Source organism: Manis javanica, chromosome 1, assembly GCF_040802235.1.
Source record: "Manis javanica isolate MJ-LG chromosome 1, MJ_LKY, whole genome shotgun sequence".
Lineage (NCBI taxonomy): Eukaryota > Metazoa > Chordata > Mammalia > Pholidota > Manidae > Manis > Manis javanica.
In genome coordinates, this window is record NC_133156.1 from 182,659,870 (window position 1) to 182,678,298 (window position 18,429).

The 18,429-nt window shown below is 55.5% G+C and overlaps 1 protein-coding gene across 22 annotated transcripts in view; it reads right to left on the bottom strand.

Annotated features, from left to right (window-relative positions):
* DYSF (dysferlin) overlaps positions 1-18,429 on the bottom strand; it is a 220,531-nt gene that overhangs the window by 111,231 nt on the left and 90,871 nt on the right. For 13 of the 22 annotated variants that reach the window (XM_073211609.1, XM_073211629.1, XM_017668659.3 and 10 more), the window contains 10 exons: positions 18,279-18,320; positions 16,638-16,753; positions 15,997-16,110; positions 14,582-14,759; positions 13,891-14,015; positions 11,789-11,895; positions 6,370-6,562; positions 4,038-4,193; positions 585-716; positions 333-499 (listed from right to left, as the gene is read on the bottom strand). In XM_073211609.1, the coding sequence (XP_073067710.1) occupies positions 333-499; positions 585-716; positions 4,038-4,193; positions 6,370-6,562; positions 11,789-11,895; positions 13,891-14,015; positions 14,582-14,759; positions 15,997-16,110; positions 16,638-16,753; positions 18,279-18,320 (1,330 nt within the window). The remainder of the gene's footprint in view (positions 1-332; positions 500-584; positions 717-4,037; positions 4,194-6,369; positions 6,563-11,788; positions 11,896-13,890; positions 14,016-14,581; positions 14,760-15,996; positions 16,111-16,637; positions 16,754-18,278; positions 18,321-18,429) is intronic. The other 9 variants (XM_017668654.3, XM_017668664.3, XM_073211639.1 and 6 more) reach the window with 1 other exon arrangement.

Here is an 18,429-nt window from a genome sequence, read left to right on the forward strand (position 1 = left end):
AATGAAGTAAAGACGGCAATGCAGATGAGAGAAGGGGTGCACACAGAGGAAGAAGTGTGTTTTCCAGGGCATCTTCAACAGGAAGCCACAGCCAGTGGGTGCAAAGTCAAACAGGGACTAATTTTAGTTTAATAAAGGACTTTCTGACTATTAGAGCCCTTCCAGGAAGGAATGCTGCCTAGTGAGACCTGGGTCCTAAAAGAGTTCAAGAGGAAGTCCCTATGACCAGCACAGGGACAGTAGGAGCAGGCAGAGGGATTAACAGGGCCAAGTCCTTTCAGAGAATGGGCCTGAGAAGAGGGGGTCCCCAAACCCCCCTGTCCCACACTCACGTCTTCTCTGGACACACAAACCAGTCTCCAGCCCAGGCCCAGCCAGCCGAGGGGCGGAAGCTGTCCTTGGGTAGCTTGATCTTGCCTGTGACATCAGAAAACTTGGGGTAGGTGAGGCCTGTTGTGCCCCAGTTCCCAACCAGGGCCAGCTTGGTCTGGTTCTCATACTGGAGAGAGAGCAATAGAGAAAAGTGAGTGGGGGCAGGAGCAGTGGAGGGGCAGGGGGATGAGCATAGGCTGGCAGGCACTTACCGTTTCAGCAAAGACGGAGAGCTTGCCCTCAGCAAACTGGTTGAAATCCTTCTCATTCACAGAGAGCCCAAACCAGAGCTTCACCCGTATCTGCACCGGCATCCGGGCTCCAGGCACCACCTCCATTGGATACTGGGTACCAAAGAAGGACAGAGAACTGCAATCCCGTTCAGGATCAGAATGACCCAACTGAGTTGGGGAGAGGGGTCCTCCAGGACTTGAGCATACCAGCCTGACACCTCAACAGAGGTGTGCCCTGTGGGAGGACTTAGAATTTCATGGAAGGGGAGTGTATAATTAGGAGGGCTTTCCCCACATGCAGAGATTCCTACCCAGCCAAGGAGAAGACTGTGCCATCCCACCTAGGCTCTCTCTGCTAAGAAAAGCCTTATCTAGACCCAGATCCCCATTCTGCCCTCTCCCACCACCTCCTCATTTCTGGTCTCTTCTAGAATAGCACCATCCAATAAACTTTGTGCTACAATGGAAGTGGTTTCTCCTGGCACAGTCCAATATGGTAGCCACTAGCCCCATGTGGCAGCTGAGCACTTAAAATGAAGCTAGTGTGACTAAGGAACATTTTTAGCTTTATTTCATTTTAATTAATTTAAATTTAAATAGCACCATATGACTACTATATTGGACAGTACAGTTCTAGAATATGTTTCTAAAGGAGATAAAATGATCCAAGTCTGCAAGGGAAAGAGGTTAAAAACTCCCCCTTCACTTTCTTTTGTGTTTGTTTGGGGTTTTTTGGGGTGGGGGTGTGGTGGCTGGATGTTAGTATATCATCTGATATCCTTATCCTTTCAAGTGTTTATCAGCATGTTAACCACTATTCACTGGTCTTCAGCTGCTTTTTATCCTGAAACTTTCAGAAGCTCTGCCAAAGTGGAAGAGCCACAACATCCCAAAACAAAACATTTATTTTCCACAACTACTTCACCATTTCATTGAAATCAAGGGTCAGACATGGTGTGAGGAGAAGTTTCTCACTCCTAGAATAACAGTGTCCCTTAGAGGAAGTAACACAGCAAGTACCTAGATTTTGTGTGCATGAGCTTGGAGGAGTGTCTGCCCTGGGACAGGGAGCTGAATAACAGGAGAAAGGAGTTGTGGTAGGTTCAGAAGGGGAAAGGGAAGATGAGTTAAGGAGTCTCCAACTGGTAGAGGGGGCCTGGGTCCCTGAAGAGGAGCTCAGGCCGGGTAAGAGGATCAGAATGGGGTGCAGGACAGGCAAAGACAATACTGATCTCACCCTTCACGCACCTCTCTGCTTTTAGTTCATCCTTACCAAAGTCTGGAGAAGCCCCTGACCCCACATGTCAAACCCCAAAACCTCCCATGACTGTTCATTTCATCTGGCCTCTCCCCAGGGTGGTTAGTGGCCTTTTTCCCTCCAAACCACCAGCCCCAGGGAGATGGCAGGAATGCCTAACCCCCCATTTCCCCTCCACCCCTAGTCTCTCCCCTGCCCTCCCCCAGACAGGGCCAGCCTGCTGGACCCAAAATAGCAACAGCAAATAAAGAAATGTCTAGTTTGGGGCTCCTCTCCCTCTCTGCTGGTGCTCATTTTTTCCAACTTTGGTTTAAGTTAAGAAACACCAATGTTTTCTTGGTCTCTGCTTGCTGCCAACATTTTTGTAAAGCTTGCTCAGGAGCTACTGGCAGGGTTCATAAACTCAGTGGGGAAGACTTCGAGAAACAATTCTATATCTTTTTTTTATTCTCTTGGAATCAGGGAAATTTTTCAGTTTGCATTTCCCTGAGGCTACAGGGCAGGAGGTCAGAGCCTGGAGCTCATCTTGTTCAAGTACGTCCCCACCTGCTCTCTGGCCAGCCAGTCTCCCCTGGTTAACCCCACTCAGATGGGGCAGCTCACTGATATCCTATCCCTTCTGTCCTACTAAGTAAGGAGCCAGCTTAGGAGGAGAAGAGCAGGATGCAACAAGATCAGGATCACAGGGGGACCGTGCCCCAGGGGGCACATAGGCAGGTGAGAGGGGCAGTCCACTGCCTGACACTCCCACCCTCTTTCTAGGCAAAGTTGGCCTCTCCTCTGAAGTATCAGTGAGATACCTGTGAGATACCCACATGCAGATACCTGCTCATCCTGGCTCTGGGTTGGCCTCTAATCATGGTACTGGTGGGGCCTCCTCTCCCCACGGAGCAAAAGAGCCCCCAGAAGGAAAAGGGGAGAAGAGGGAGAGAAATTAAGACTCACCCATCACTCACTGCTGTGGTTCCAGCAAGACCCATGACCTGTGTTACCTAATTCAATCCTGAAAACATGAAAATAGGTGGCCTGATCCTCATTTTACAGGTGAGCAGACAGCCAGCACAGAGGTTAGGCAACCTGCCCTCAGCTACACAGGGTTCAGCCAGCCCTGCAACCTGTCCACAGCCCTGCAACCTACTGAATCCTGTCCTTGCTATCCACCCCAGAGGGCAACAAGAACAACTGGCCAATATATGCATGGGTTGACCAACAGCCACTCAGAGATCTGAGGCTAAGGTTCTTCCTAGAAGAGATGAGGCAGGCGCTGGTCCTGGTATGGATGGGAGGGCAGGTGGGGAGCAAGGGCTGGGGGAGATAGGCCTGCCTGGGATGAAGTCCAAGCAGCTTCTAATGCCAACAGAGCCATTTGGAGTGAGCAGTGAGTGGTGAGGGGCAGACCTGCCTCCCAGGGCTACTCCTCTGCTAGTGGGGCAACCTCAAGGTCAGCCCTCCAAGCAGGGACCCTCCCCTTGGGCCAGAGCAGCCAGAGCACAGGGAGGGATTTCCCCAGATTGTATCCTGACCACCACGCCACAGCACCCCAGCCAAAACAGTCTTGGCTCTATGTCCCCACATTAACCCAGAGAAGGGGATGGGGGTCCCCAGACACCTGCTCACTTCTCTGTCTCCCCACCCCAAGACTGGCCAGTCCCCTGAGAGTAGAGAGAGAGCAGGGCAGGGTGTTGGAGGAGAGGAAAGGGGGGAGAGTGAGAGCACAGATCACTGCTCCCAGCTCTCCCATAGGACAGAGCCACAGGCACACCTGGTGCCCACACACCAGCCTGCCCACAGGGAAGAACCCAAACCCCAGTGTTCCTCCCGCTAGGAGCGAGGCGTCGGGCAGCATGGGCAAGTAGGTCTGTGCCAGGGTTCCTAGAGGCTGGGCTGGGCACTGAGGGCTGAGGCCCCTGGCAAGGACCAGCTGGAAGGCAAGCACGGCCTCAGGGGCAGCTCCTCCCACGTGGCCGAGGGGCCACAGACCTGCCTCAGGCTTTCCAGTACCCCACGAGTCCAGCTCTCACCCGTTCACTTTCCTGACGAGGTCCCTGGGGCCTAGGGACTACGCTGGGTTGAGAGGAGAAGGGAAGCAGTCAGAGAAAGGAGTGGAAACTGGAGGGGAGGGGACAGACCTGGATTGAGAAAATACCACCGTGACCTGGGGAAAAAGCACCCACTTTCAGAAATATCGTCTGCAGCTTCCCACAGTTCCTGCCGCAGAAGCTGGCACCACGCCTGGAGAAGAGGACCTTGTGGGCGGGCACACGCTGGTATGCCACGCGTTTGTCTCCCTGCAGCATCCAGATGACGATGTCAGGCAAGCTGTTCTGGGGCTGAGAGAGGGGGCGACAGTCAGGGGGAGAACGGTGACGAGCCTGGGTCCACGGCCCACGGCCCACTGCAAGCTGACCTGCCCTGGCTCAGCGGCCACATGGGCCTCTCCTCCAAGCTTCCATCCCTCGTGTTGCTCACATCCTGCCCTCTGGCTGTCCCCCTGACCTCCCAGGGCTGGCTAGGCACCTCTGTCTTCAGCAGCTATGTGCCCCCAAGGACAGGGTGTGAGGCTGCCTCCAGCTCCTCCATCTCACATGGGGAGCCTGCCAAACACTCACTGAGCTGAGTTCACATTTTCTGGGAAGAGACACTCCTGCCTGGAGCCCAGAGCTCAAGTTCTTAGATCCCCTCCACTGTGTAGACAGATGCTCCCAGGGGAGCAGACAGGGGAGGATTTGATTTTACCCGACAGATGACTTTACACTACAGATGCCACCTCTCCCTCATCCCAGAGAGCAGCAGCAAATCCACAGAAGGCATGCCCCCTCCCAGAGGACACTCCCTTCCCACTCTGACAGTGGGATCCTTGGGGCTGACCGTCTTCTGGGCCTGGTGGCACTGGGCTGTGAAAATGGCGACTAGCCCAGAACAAAACTGCGAGGCCCGTGAGCTCCTCAGCTGGATGTGAGAACTGCTCCCGGCTTCCACGCTCAGGGCAGATGGCTTGTTGGGTCCATCTGCTTCCAGGGCTGGTGCGCAAAGCGTGCTCAGCAGGGTAGGGCTGGGTCTCTACCCAGGGCAGCTCCAGGGAGCCAGTGCTGCCGATCACCCACTCAGCAGCTCACAGGCCACGTTCCAGTTAATCACGGCGGCAGCCCCAGAGACAGGGACAGGCAGCCCCATCTGACAGGTGAGGAAATTCAGGCACGAAGGGGGAAGGAGCCAGCCAGGTTTTCCTGACTACCATGTGTTCCAAACCACCACTCCAGGTGTTTGCAAAGTGTGGTCCCAGGAGCAACAGCAGCCAGCAGCACCTGGGAACTTACTAGAAATGCAGATCCTCAGGCTCCACCCCAGACACATAGGATCAATGGAGGCTCTAACCAGTGTTAAGAAGCCCTTCAGGGATATTAATGCACAAATCTTTTGAGAGAAACTCCCTCCGGGTTCCCTTCCTATCAGCAGCACCTGTTTGACCTTGACCCCTCCCAGCTCTATCACCATCTGTGCTGAGAGTTCCAGGGTCAGTCTGGGCCAAGATTATGGAATGTAGCCTGTGACCAGCCTTGGGGACCATCCACAGTCCCTGTGGGTGAGCAACACAGTGTTTCCCCCAGGTAGCGACCACATGCCCAAGGTCCTGCATGGGGTCAAGTCCAAGGCTGACTCTCAGGGACCAACATTTCAGACTACCTTCCCCTCCTGAGCAACCCTCCCACCTCCTGGACCTCCCTCTCCCCTTCAACAACTTGCTTCTCCAGAAGCCCCTCTCAAGCCTTGCCCTTCTCTGTGCACACGCTTTCTGGGGACCGCCTTTCTCCCCATCCTCTCCCTGGCCTGGTCAGAGTGGGGAGCAGCTGGTCTGCCCAGGACATATGAGCAGACCTTTGTCCTCGTTCTGGACAAATCTGTGGCCTGCCTGCTTCCTCACTGGGTGGGTGCATCTGACCTGGAATGGGGATGGTGTGCAGGTGGGGAAAGGGTGCCCCTAAAGACAAACTGTAGTCACTCTGATTAGATATGAAAAAGCTGAGAGTTACTGCAAATGCAGCCTCCTCAGGCCTGGGGCTCAGAGGCTTTCAGGAGAGCAGGAAACACGGGGCCCCATGAGAGGCAAGTCTGAGGCCAGGAGCAGACAGGCACTGGTTGGCAGGGAGAAGGAGTTGGGTCTCTAAGGAACCATGCTCGAGCATTGGACCTAAAGCCAGCCCTAGGCTCTGGTCCCAGCTGTCTCTGACAGACTTTGATGGCAATTATGGAGCACATCTATTGTGCACATTTGGGGGCATTTACTGAATACCTACTACATGCCAAGCTTTCACCCACAACACCCAGCAACCAGTTACATACTCTCTCCTCCTCATGAATGGAGACACTGAGGCTCAGAGAGACTGAGTCACCTGTCCAAGTTACCCAGCAATGGAGGCAGGGTTAGATCATAGTCCAGACAGTTCCCATGTCCCCCCAGTTCTGATGTTCCAGGCAGGAAGGAAGACACCTCCCAGGGTCAGCTACCTCTTCCGCCAGGGCACGGAGCTGAAGGAGCCAGTCCTCAGCCTGCTCCAGGGTGGCAGGGAGCTCTCTGCGACTGAGCTTCAGGGCCAGGGCTGCTTCAGTGATCTGGCTCAGGTGACCCATGCGCTGCTGGTACAGGTACTGGTCCAAGTGGGTGGCAGAGGGCATCTCTTGGACATCACTCAGGGGCTGCCTGTGAGGGACAGACAGACAGGATGTGCCTGATGCCCTCACCAAGGTCCACATGCACACGTGCACACATGCATGTACTCATGCCTGAGTGCACAGACCCCTACAACAGGTTCCACACCTCAGCCTGCCTGCCGGGTGCTCCATGTGCCCTGTGTGCTTTCTGCAACCTAACCCACATGTACAGTCATCTCCAAGTGACCTACCCCATCCTCACCTCCCAGGGAAGACTTCCCCAACAACACTGGCCTACCGGCCTCCTGCTCTGAAGTCCCCCAGCCCTTTATACTGGGACTGCCTGCTTGGAATTTATCCTAACCCCTAGGCATGTGAGTTCTTTTGCATATGTTGTCCCCTCTGCTCAACTGACTGCAAGCCCTCAGAGGGCCCAGCAGGTCCCTCCCTGTCCCTTGCAACTTCCTAGAGCTAAGGCCCCAGTGTGAAATTGCCCTTGGCTGAAAAGAATCCACTCTGTTGTATGCACACTTTCCTCAAGAAGGAAATTTATGGACTCCTGACAAGCCACTGCAGACACTGTGGGGAGGCTGGCAGCCAGCAACACAGATGTGTCGACCTAGGGCAACCCCACAACCCTGTCCCAGAACCCTCTGTTTGGGAAGCCTCTGGAGAGAAGGTGGGGAGTACATGCAGTCCCAGAAACAGCCCTAGACCCCAAATGGGGGGTGGGGTTTGAACCAAATCTTGTTTAGAGGCAAAGAACTCTGACCCCCCCATCCCCCTGGGCTCCCTGAAGGTCCTTCATATAGCTCCTCTTCACCATACTGGGCATCTGTGGCCAGTCAATACGCACACAAGGGTCGTGCAGGGTTGGGGCAGGTGGGGTAGGGCAGCTGTGTTCTCCTGCGCCAAGTAGGACCCCTCTGCTTCAGAGTATGGGGGGCTGCCCCACCCCCACCCGACATCCACTGAGCCCTTGACTCCCAAACAGGACATCAGTCAAACCCCCTCCACCAGTTCTGCTCCCACCACTTGCAGCCACCCCCCACGCCCCCCACCTCATACTCTCCTCCCCTCAGTGTCTCGACTCCCGGCTCCCGGCTGATTTATTTTTCTGCCAATTTCCCCGAGCTATGCAGAACCAATTACCGCCGGAGCGCAGCGGCACCACGGCCGCCAGATACACCACTCTGGCAGGCCCTCAGTGCACTACATTTTTCCTGTTATTTTTTTTAATTGAATTTTTAGGGTGGGGGGAGCCGTATGCAAACTCCATCTCAGGAAACTTAAGCCCCGGGGCCTGTCTCAGGTCACGTACTGCACACCCTGTAGTAATATAATATTTACTGCCCTGAGGGTGCCGCGGATGGGCTGCCCCAGTCCAGGAGAGGGGCGGCCTCCATCCCCAGCCCACTTGAACGTGGTGGAGGGACATGCTCGGTGGGTAAAGGGGGGCCTGGGCCAGAGTCCTGGGCTGGGGCCTGCCTGGGAAGGAGGCCTGAATGGGCCTGAGAGTGGGGGCAGGTAGGTCTGGTGCGGGATATGGAGAGCTGCGCCAACCAGGGTGATTTATGCTCCCAGCCCAGGTCAGGAGCTGGGAGGGGCTGCCATACAGACCACCAAAGGGAGATTTTCATGGAGGTCACCACCCCAGCCAAGACTCCCAAAGCAGCAGCCAGGACCTATGACTGCCACTAACAAGATATCTCAGCCCTTTGCCACCCCAGGAACACCCAAGGCAGGAGCTACTGAAAGAAAGGGAGACCTGGAAGAGGAGGGGGGAGGATACTATACTCCCAACCCCAAACAGGGGCAGTCACTCTGCCAGCTCTGGCTGACTTGGAAACGGCAGACAGGCCCCGGGCCGGGCTCAGGGCAGGCTGAGAGCAGAGATGAGCTGCCTGCCCTGTGGTGAGTGGGTGTCTTTATCAGAGACAGCACCCAGGAGGGGCCAGTGTCCAGCCTGAAAGATGAACTGGCTGAAGGGCCATTCATTTCATACCTCAAGAACACCAGCACTGCTGGTCCTGTCTGGGGGCTCGGTCCCAAGAGACCAGACCCAGCCCTGCCCTTGGGGGCCCCCTGGAACAGGGAAGCAAACAGGCTAGAACCCCAGTGAGCAAACTCAAGAGTCAGGAGTACTTCCTGGAGAAAGCGCCCCCCTAGCTGCATCTGTCAGGACCAGCAGGAGCTGGGCAGGCCAAGAAGAGCAGGAAGGGCATTCTGGTCAAAGGAGCAGTATGTGCACAAGATAAAGGCTCAGAGGCAGAAGGGAGCATGTATTGGGTGGTGAGGGCCAGACAAGCCAGCAGAGAGGCCCTGAAGGGCTGGAGGGTAGGACTGCTGGGGTCCATGAGGCAGGGAGTGGGGACAGAGAGCCCTATTCCCTGGATAAGAGCTGAGACTTTTCCTGAAGGTAACAGGAGCCACTGCAGGCTGGAGTGGAGGCAGCATGGCACAGATTCAGGAAGATCACAGAGAACGAACTAGATGTGCCGGCAGGACATCCAGGTAGAGACAAGCGGCAGGCATGTCTGTGGGTCTAGAGAAGAGAGGAGAGGGCTGGGCTGGAAGAACAGTGTAGGGGAGGAGCCCCCATGGCCATGAGCCAGGGAAAGGCCTGATGGAACGAAGGACACTGAAGTTGGAGACATGGGCAGGGGCCTGGTGGAGTAGGTGAGCCGCCGGGCGTCAGCGGGGGTGAACTGGCATGGGGCCCTCGGCCCAGCTGCCCTGCTTGTCAGCTGTGAGGATGCTCAGCACAGAGTCAGAGGTGGTGGCAGCCCTCATGGTGGCACTTCTGTGCCAGGTGCTGTTGGTGGCCTCACGCGGCACCTGAAGGAATCGGTCCTAATGCCTGGCATCCCTCTCTGGAGAGCCATTTGTGCATTCCAAGAACGAGAATCTTTTCCTGAGTTCCTAAGCTGGGAGAGGAGCCCCCCAGGAAGGCCTCGCTACCTTCTCTTCCCAGGAGAGTGGCTCAAGCGGACCAGCCATTGGCAGAAGTCTTTTTAGCCAAATCCTCCAAGAAAAGAGTCCTGAGAGGGGCGGTAAGGACAGCCCAGGACTTGGGTCCCACCCACTTCACACATTTCAGGCACCTTAGACCTGCCAGAGTCCACACAGCACATGAGTCATAAGCAGAGCTCCTGTAGAACTGAAGCCCCGGCCCACCCTCCATACCCACGGTTGTCGGCCTGACCAGGGGTGCTCAGCCAGGCACTCTGATGCCCTCTGTGTTGACCGTGCCCCCAGGTGCTCCTCCAGCCCCACTCTGTCCTCCGACCTCAAGGCCACAGATGCCCACAGGTACCTCCCACTCAAAATGGCCAGTCCTGAACTCATTGTCCCCCAAAACTGCCCTTCTCCCACTGCCTCTGAGAATGGCCCTACTGTCCACCCAGCTGCTCTGCCAGAGCTGGGGAATCATTCGGATATTCTTTGGACCCCCACATCCAATCCACCATCAAGTCCTGTCTATCTGAGAGCAAGGTGGCTCGGCCACTGACTAGGGACATGAATCTGGCAAGTTAATTAACCTCTCGGTGCCTCAGCTTTCTCATCTGTAAAATGTGAGCAGGGAGTAGGAAATTCTATTTCCTACCACGTAAGACTTTGATGACTAGTTAAGCTATGTAAAAGTCTTAGACCAGCACCTGGCACAGGAAATGCTCATTATGAGCCTGTCGCCATCATGATGCCTCCCCAAGAGTCAACACTGCCCTCTGCTTCTCTTGGCTTCCAGCCCTTCCTGTGTCCCTGTCTTAGGCAACACCTTTGCCCCGTCTCCCCTCACTACCACCACAAGCCATCTCTCAGACTGCAGCCAGAGTGAGCGCCCGAGCCACAGGGCTCCTGTGCCCTCAACGACTCCCAGGGCTGATCTCAGCTCGGAGGACCCCTGGGGCCTATCCCATTTGGACTTCCCCTTCCCATGCCAAGCCCTGGAGGCAGCAGGCATTTCTGGCTTCTGCACCTTTGCCTGGGCAGCCCATCTACAAAAGCTGACTCCTACTTCTCCTTTGGAGTTCGCACCAGCACCTTTCCTCCTCCAGGAAGCTTTCCTGAATTAGAGTTGAGTTAGATGCACCTGCCCTGAGCTCCTGCAGCACATGCCTCTTAACTCCCTAGCATACTTTACTTCAGTTGCTCACTTTGCATCCATCACCCCCTAGAGGGCTGAAGCTGCACCCTTGTCAATATGCTTTGGGCACCTGGAGCAGAGCCTGCCAGGCCTCAGGAATGTTTGTGGAACGAAGGAATGACCTGTCTGGATTCCACCACTTGGGGGTGAGGGCATTTCCTTGGGGTAATGTTTTGTCTAATAAAGATACACTTCCCAACTGGGGCGTGAAGGACCAGAGAGGGCACTGCCTCAGGCAGACATGGTCACCCACTTCTCAACCTGCAGGCATTTCTCATACATTCAGCAGGGGTGGGGTGCTAAGATTTAGAGGAGGGATGAATATATTTGCGTATATTCACACTTAACCCCATCAAAAGTAGAAAGACAGCTATTTATTAAGTCTATTTACCAGCTGAGAAAACTGAAGTCCAAAGAAGCAGCTGCCCAAAGCCGCAAAGCCAGTGAAGGGCCAGAGTCCGAGTCTCCTGACTTCTCCCCTTTGTAATAATGACAGCTGCCACTCATTAAACACTTCTTAAGGGTCGGGTACTTTGCTTATGTGATATTGTAAAGTAGTTATTCTTAACGTCAGCTTGAAGATGAGGAAACCAAGGTTCAGAGCAGGTGGGTGGGGAGCCCCACATCACCCAGCCGTGGGGAGGACGCCAAGATGCTCCCCTTGCTGCAGGGCCTCCCAGCCCTCCTCCTCCATCACCCTCAGGACCCCATTTTCCTGAAGCTGACAATCAGCCATGTGAGCAGAAGGCCAAATGGAGATCGAGGTCCCCGACATGGCCGTCGGGGGAAGGAGGGGCACCATCACCCCCACCAGCCAGCTCCTCCTGGAGATTCCATCAGGGAAATAAGAGGTTGGGGATCAGAGACACAATGCTCCCCATTCAGGTGAGCCTGGCTGCCCCAGGCCCACAGCTGCCACTGCTGCAAGGAGATTTATGACCTGCTCTAAATGTCACCTTTTCAACTCCCCACGCTGGCTCCGCCACCTTTGGACTCAGCATGGGCTGGACTGCTGGCCAAGTGTGGCTGGGGAGACGTGCTGCCGCTCACCGCCACACACGAACACTCCCAGGGAAAGGGCCTCGCTGAGCCAGGAGGGGAGGGTGCTTGGGTGCCAAGCACCCCTACCTGCAGTCTGCAGTGAGCTCATCCATCAGCTGAGCCAGCATGGAGTTCACATCCTCGGAGGAGCGCTGTGCCTTCAGCGCCAGGTGGACTCGCTCCAGGCTGGCCTCCTGCGGGATAGGCGGGCAAAGGTCAGGACCATGAGCAGGGGGCAGAGGGTACACACCAGACCCCCAGCCAAGGCCCTGTCACCACAGACCCAAACTGAAAAGGAAGAAACAGTTAGAGCAAAGAAAGTAGAGATAGACTGGACACACCAGGGTCTGTCCCGGCTCAAGAACCCTGCAGGCCTCCCCATCAAATAGACCCTAATCCCCAAGCCCTGGAGTCCAGCCCCAGTATGGTCACGAGGACGTCAGGTGCTGCGTGCGGGCTTCAACAGAACTTGACTGCATCCTGTTTCTCACCAGCCCCCTTCAAGCCAGACCTGACATCCCACAGGTAAGTGGCCCTCTCAGCCTGCTCCAGTTCCCCACCTGGAATGCTCTACACTTTCCAAATCCTACCACCCAGCAGGCTCGGGTCACGTCCTCCTCCTTCAGAAGCACAGACCACCTCCAGTAAGAGGGCACTGCCTGCCCTCTCTCCTCGGGTGGCATCAGCCTCCTCCATGGAGCTGTCCTCCCGCCGTCTCCATGGCTCAGCCCTGAGCTGGGCTGTGGGGATCTCCCACAGCATCACCATCAGGTCAAAGACTTGTCCCCGAGCCTCCCTGAACATGGGCCACGTGCTCCTAGGACCACCATTCTGGGGACGGGCCCTGGGAAGAACACAGTCCCCACCCTCAGGAGGGTCCTGCGAGAGAAGAGCTGACCACAGGATGCTGTTCACGTACCCAGCACTGACTCCAAGTTCTCCGGGACCTGAGTGCTGGCTGCTCTCCTCCCTCCCCCAGAGCTGCAGAGTCAGAGGAGGGGCGGGTCCCATGGCCCGCACCTGGGCCTCCAGCCCCTCCCCGCCCCTCCAGGACCCCAATCGCCCCCCTTCCCTTTCCCCTTCCGCCTTTCCTCCTCACCCACAGACATGCCTGAGCCTCTCTGACCCCTTCCCTCTGCCCCCCTCCTCCTTGCTTGCTCCAACAATGTGGCCCCTGCCTCCTCCATGTCCCCACGTGCCACCCTCCTCCTGGGGGAGCCTCCACCCACACACTCACAGCAACGGCCTGGGGCCACCACCAGGATCATCAGCTCTGCGCCCTTGGCCGCTTCACCTCCACCCACTTGGATTCTCCTGCTCCCCGGCCAGGCCTGCCACTCCCAGCACCCACCATCCCAGTAACTCCCAGAGGGCCCCTGGGTCATGTCCAAACAGGATTCACCACTTGGCCACATACATTCTGCTCTTCTCCCCAACTTCCCAGAGTCCCTCCTCATGGCCTTTCCTCCTCTCCCAGTCCAATAGACCACCAAGTCCTTCCAGCCCAAGGCCTGCCATTTCCTCCCCGAGGTCCCCTCCCTCCCAGCACCTCATCACCATCACCTGCCCCACTGCAGTGGCACCCTGACTGCGCCCCCACCCCCTGCCTCCTTGCTGCCTCTGCAGTGCCCCCAGACCCTGCTTGGCACTCTCCCTCTTCTGAGAACCCATCTCTCCCTTGGTACTCCTGGGTGTCACCTGAACTTAAGTTTGGGATCTCGTATGGGAGTTTCCCTCACTAGACTGTACTGTCCGTTACTAAACTGACTCCCTGAAGGCAGGACAACTCCTTGTTCATGTCTGCCTTCTGGCCAGAAGTTTACAGCACAAGCCCTTACGTGTGGTTAGAGTCAAAGGCACATGATGAATGAATGAATGAATGAATGAACCAGTGCAAGGCTCTAACCTGCTGCTTCTAGCTCATTTTCTCTCAGCTCTTTCTCTGTGCTGTCGCCCACATCAGACTGTGCGGGTCCCCCAGGATGGTTCTCATGCCCCTCCTCTTCCCAGTATACAGGACAGGATGACAGACCTCGCATTAGCAGGACACAGGGGATCCCAGGCACCATGAAGGTCTGCAGGCTTAGCTGTGTGTACACGTGTGCACCCACGTAGGCCCTCTGAAAACACCCGCTGGGGAGGGAGGGTGTGCACAAAGTACATGTGGGTGTGGAGCAGCTCCCACTCACCAGCCGGTCGGCAATCCTGAGCAGCTGGTTCTGAGCCTCAACTCTGTGGCTGATGTCCTCCCAGTAGGACGAGAGCACCACCACGGGCTTCACGTTGCCCCAGGGTAAGTAGTAGTAGTGACACCCTGGAAGGACACCAGGGTAGTGAGGCAGGAGCAGAGGGGTGGGTGGGAAGGGGACCGAGGGTGGGGCAGACTCAGGCACTGGCTCCCCCTCCCACTAAGAGCCTCTTCAGACATGCACAGTACGACCAGTATTCCCCAAGGACCAAACAAAGTGCCCGAGCTCCCTTTTTGTGTTGAACAAACAGTGCTGCACTCATTAGGGCTCCTTAGCACATCAAAGCAGAGGGGTTATTAGAAAGACCCTGGGAAACCCGTACTCTCCAAAATCTCTACGCCAAGCCCAACAGCCACCATGTAATAAATGATCACCATAGCTCAGGATCAAAGCCAACCACAGCTGGTTTCAGGAACCCGGTCTGTGGTCCTGGCAGCAGGGACCCACCTGGAGGTGAGCAGGGGGAGGCAGCACAGGAGGATCAGAGTGGGGGTTCCCCCAGACAGGTTTGCCTGGGATAGGCCTTTGTGTGGGCCTCTGGCAGCTTTCCATGGAGGCAGGATTTAGGGTTCAGCCCCCTGTCTGGTGTCTGGTGTCTGGTCCCAGCCAGGCACGCAGCCTCTGGCCTCACCGTCAAAAACTGCCCGGCTGAACTGGGTGGTGGAGGCCAGCGGTAGGCAGGTCGTGTCGAATTTGTTACCATAGTTCCCAATGCTGACCTCGAACTGAATGGCATCATCGACATCCTGCAGCATGGAGGCCGAGTAGAAGGCGGCAAAGAGGGAATACTTGCGCCTTCGGAGGTACTTCTGGGAGCAGAAAGGGCAGCCAGAGGGTCATCAGGAGAAGGAAGGAAGACACCAGCGTGGGAAGGGGTCATATGGCTGGCAGGCCCTGCCTGTGACTGGCGCCCAATAAATCCTGGCTGGACAGATAGGTGGTGAATGGTCCAGCTAAGCAACAGTGCCCAGATTTGGTTACTAACTGAGCAAACTCAGTCCAGGCCTGTGTGTTTGGCCATGTTCCTCTAATAAGGTCTGCTCCTCCAAGGTCATGCTGCTCCTTAATCCAAACCAGCAGCAGTGGCACCGCCACCCCAGGGAAGCCTGGTCTCCTCCATCTGCTGTTCAGAAGGGGCCAAAGGCTCCAGTCATCATACCCCTACTTAGGGCTCCCACCCCAGGCCATCAGGGGCCTCTGCCACACCAGCCAGCTCTGTATGTACAGGCTGCCAAGTGCTTATGATAAATGACTCTTATTGTCCCCTCTAGCCGTCAGACACAGGGCTGAGCTACATGGCAGCCACTCAATCACACGTCCCAGTTTGAACCAAGTCTGCTTTACAGAAGGCAGGAGTGAGGAGAGGTTACACAACTGGGTTTTTAGATGATATAAATAGTAATAACAGCTAACATTTATTGAGTGCTTACTGCATATAGGCATGAATAATTTAATTCCCATAACAATTTTATGTTTTAAGTATAATTACCCCCACTTTACAGATAGGGAAACTGACATGGGGTACGTGGTCAAGCCAGGACTCAAACCAACACTGTCTGACTACAGAGTCTGAAAGCTTAAGCCACCTTGTGGATTCGAGTGAACTGCCCCCTGGACACACGGCCCAGCTCTACCTCTTGCCAGTATGATATAGTTGAACCTCAGTTTCCTCATCTGTAAAATGGAGATACTAACAGTAGCCACCTCCCACCTCACAGGTGCTGGGAGGACTCAGTGACAGTGAAGGTGACCAGCACAGTCTCTAACACAAAATGATTAAAAAGTATTAGCTATTCTAACATTATTGTTATAAAATAGACCTCTCATTCTGCATCAAGCTCTACACTTTTTAAATACTCTCCTTTATCTTCTTTGAGCCTCTGAACATTGCTCAGGGAGGCAAGGTTGGTGCTGGGTCACCCCCACTTCACAGCCCAGGGGAATGAAGGCACATGCATGTGGACAGAGCTGAGCCGTGATTCCTTGAAGCCAGCCCCACTTGGCTGCCATATTCCTCATCTCCCCTGCCAGGGCCACGCCCCTCACCTCTACCCGAAGGATGTCATCAGCAGGGAGATCCTCCACCTTCTGCTCACAGTGCTCCACTAGCTTTGTCTCCAGGGAGAGCAGCAGCCGGCCCCGATAGGCCACACCTTCCCCCTGAGAGGGGAGGCTGGGTCAGCAGGAGCAGGGGGCATAGAGGAGAGGAGGGGAGGGAAAGGGGCCTGATCTGGCCCTGAAGGCACTTGTCTCCCAGGAGGGCCCTGAGCTACCCCTGCCACTCTGCAGATGGTGGGGGGGTATGGCCCAGAGAGTTCAGGGGGCATGCTGATTCCCCCAGATGGTTAGTACCAGACCCCGACCCTGCGAGAAGAAAGGTGAAGCCTAAGACTGGGATGGGGCCTGGGGCCTTTAAGGGCCAGGAAAATGGGGCAAGGGGGTGTTGATGGGGTGTTCAGGCAGGCCCTGAAGGGGCAGAAAGGAGGGGAGTGGGAGGAAAGAAGGGGCAGGAGGTAGCCAGGTGGAAGGAGGGTTCTCTGAGCAGGCGGCTGCCTGGTCCTGGGCCCACTCAAGCTCCACCAGGCCCTTGGAGCTCAGGCCAAATTAGAGACTTCCCAGGCCAGACTAGAAGACCCCCACATGCAGACCTGGGGATATGGGAGCTGTGGGGGCTCTGGCTGACTCACCTTGCCCATGTTGAGCTCTGCATAAGGGTCCAGGAAGCCAGTGAACTCTCTGGGGCTGCCGTAGAGGTTTACATAGCAGGGCCCGAAGGTGGGAAGGAAGCCCAGGTGATCGTCCACTGGAAGACAGAGGTGGGGATCAGAGGGGTTGGCCCAGTGGGGCTTTTAGTGCTCGACTCAGCCACCTTGAGGCCTGAGCCCAGCCCTGGGCCTCCATTCCCCACATGCATGGGATGCAGCTCCCATAAATGTATAGAGAAGCGACACTGATGAGGGCTCCCACTAGCTCCCATAAATCTGTTTAATCCTCACCACTATGGATATTTTTATTATTTTTATGATCCCTTCTTACAGATGAGGAAACTGAGGCTCAGAGATACAAAGGAACACATGACTACAAAGTGGCATGACCCAAAAGGGTCTAACCTCAAAACCCATGCACTAAGCCCGCACAGAAAGCTAGGGCTCAGGGCCCCTCCACTGCCCGCCCCTCTCAGACCGCACCCCATCCTACACTCCCTCTCCATTCTGCACAAAGGAGGCCCAGGTGCCAGAGAAGCCATCTCCCAAGGCACCAGAGAGGGCACTCAGGTAGACGTCCTGCTCCCTGAGGCAGGCCCTGGCCATATGTCCCCCACTCCCATATCCTTATGAAATCAAGACCACCTAACATCCTTGACTCATGCCAGCATTCTGTCCCACTCCCCACATTAGCACAGAACAGTCTTTCAGGGGAGCAGGTTGAAGGAGAGTTAAAACAAGAATTACACTAATGATGAGGGAAAATCTTTTCTCTACATCATTTTCCTCCTTTTTGGAGCATCTTTTTGTTAAAGTCCTAATTTTCCAGCTGGCAGTCAAGTTTCCCAGGACAGGACTTCAGTGGCCTTACTCCAAGAACCCTGAAAAGCCAGGATGTCCCTTCTAGAGGAAGGAGGAAGAGGCAGTTTCCATAATGCCAAAGGTGGGAAGTGGGCCAGGAGTGGGAACCATCTGGGATGATCTAATCCATTTGAGCATGGATGGGGCAAGGTAGGCACAAAATAAATGGCCTCAGCAAGGAAGTACTCGAGCCCAACCTGGGGACGGGAGCTGTGAGCCTTGAGTCCCACCGAGCCCCTGGTGGTGAGGAGGAGCAGGGATGGGCTAGACTTGAGAAATAAATATAACCCACCAGGGCTGCCTGCAACCATCATCACTCTCACCTGGGCCCCGAGAGCAGCCAGGGCTCTGGCATTTGGGACAGAAGTGGGAGGCCAGGTCGCTGGAACTAACATGAGAATTATTGTTTGTACTAATCATTTCATTTATGATTCACTTTGTGAACTTCAACTTCAGGAGTTTTCAAGTCACCCTGGCTCCCTCCTGGTCCCCAAAATGCCTTACATGGGCTCTTTTGAACATCATCTGGAACCCAGCAGACTCAGGAAAGGGTTTGGGGGTGGGAGGGAATTGCCAAGAGATTTATATATTCAATGTTGAGGGTTGAGAGGTAACAGCCAAAGGTAAAGCCCAAGGACCACGGTGGTGAAACTCAGTCCCACCTCCGGCAAGTCAAAACATTCCTGGCAACCAGCAGCCTCTCCCCTCCAGCAAAAAGACCAAGGCCCGCCCTCTCTTTGTCCCCACGCCAAAAGCACATACGGTCTGTGGCTGGAGGATGCTTGACCACACCTGCAGGCTCCTCTGAAGCATGTAAAGAAATGGAAAAGGGGTTAGGATGGGCATGACTGGGAGGAGGACCTTTCATGTGAAGGAGCATGTAGATGGAGAGTTGGCAGACACATAGTAAGAT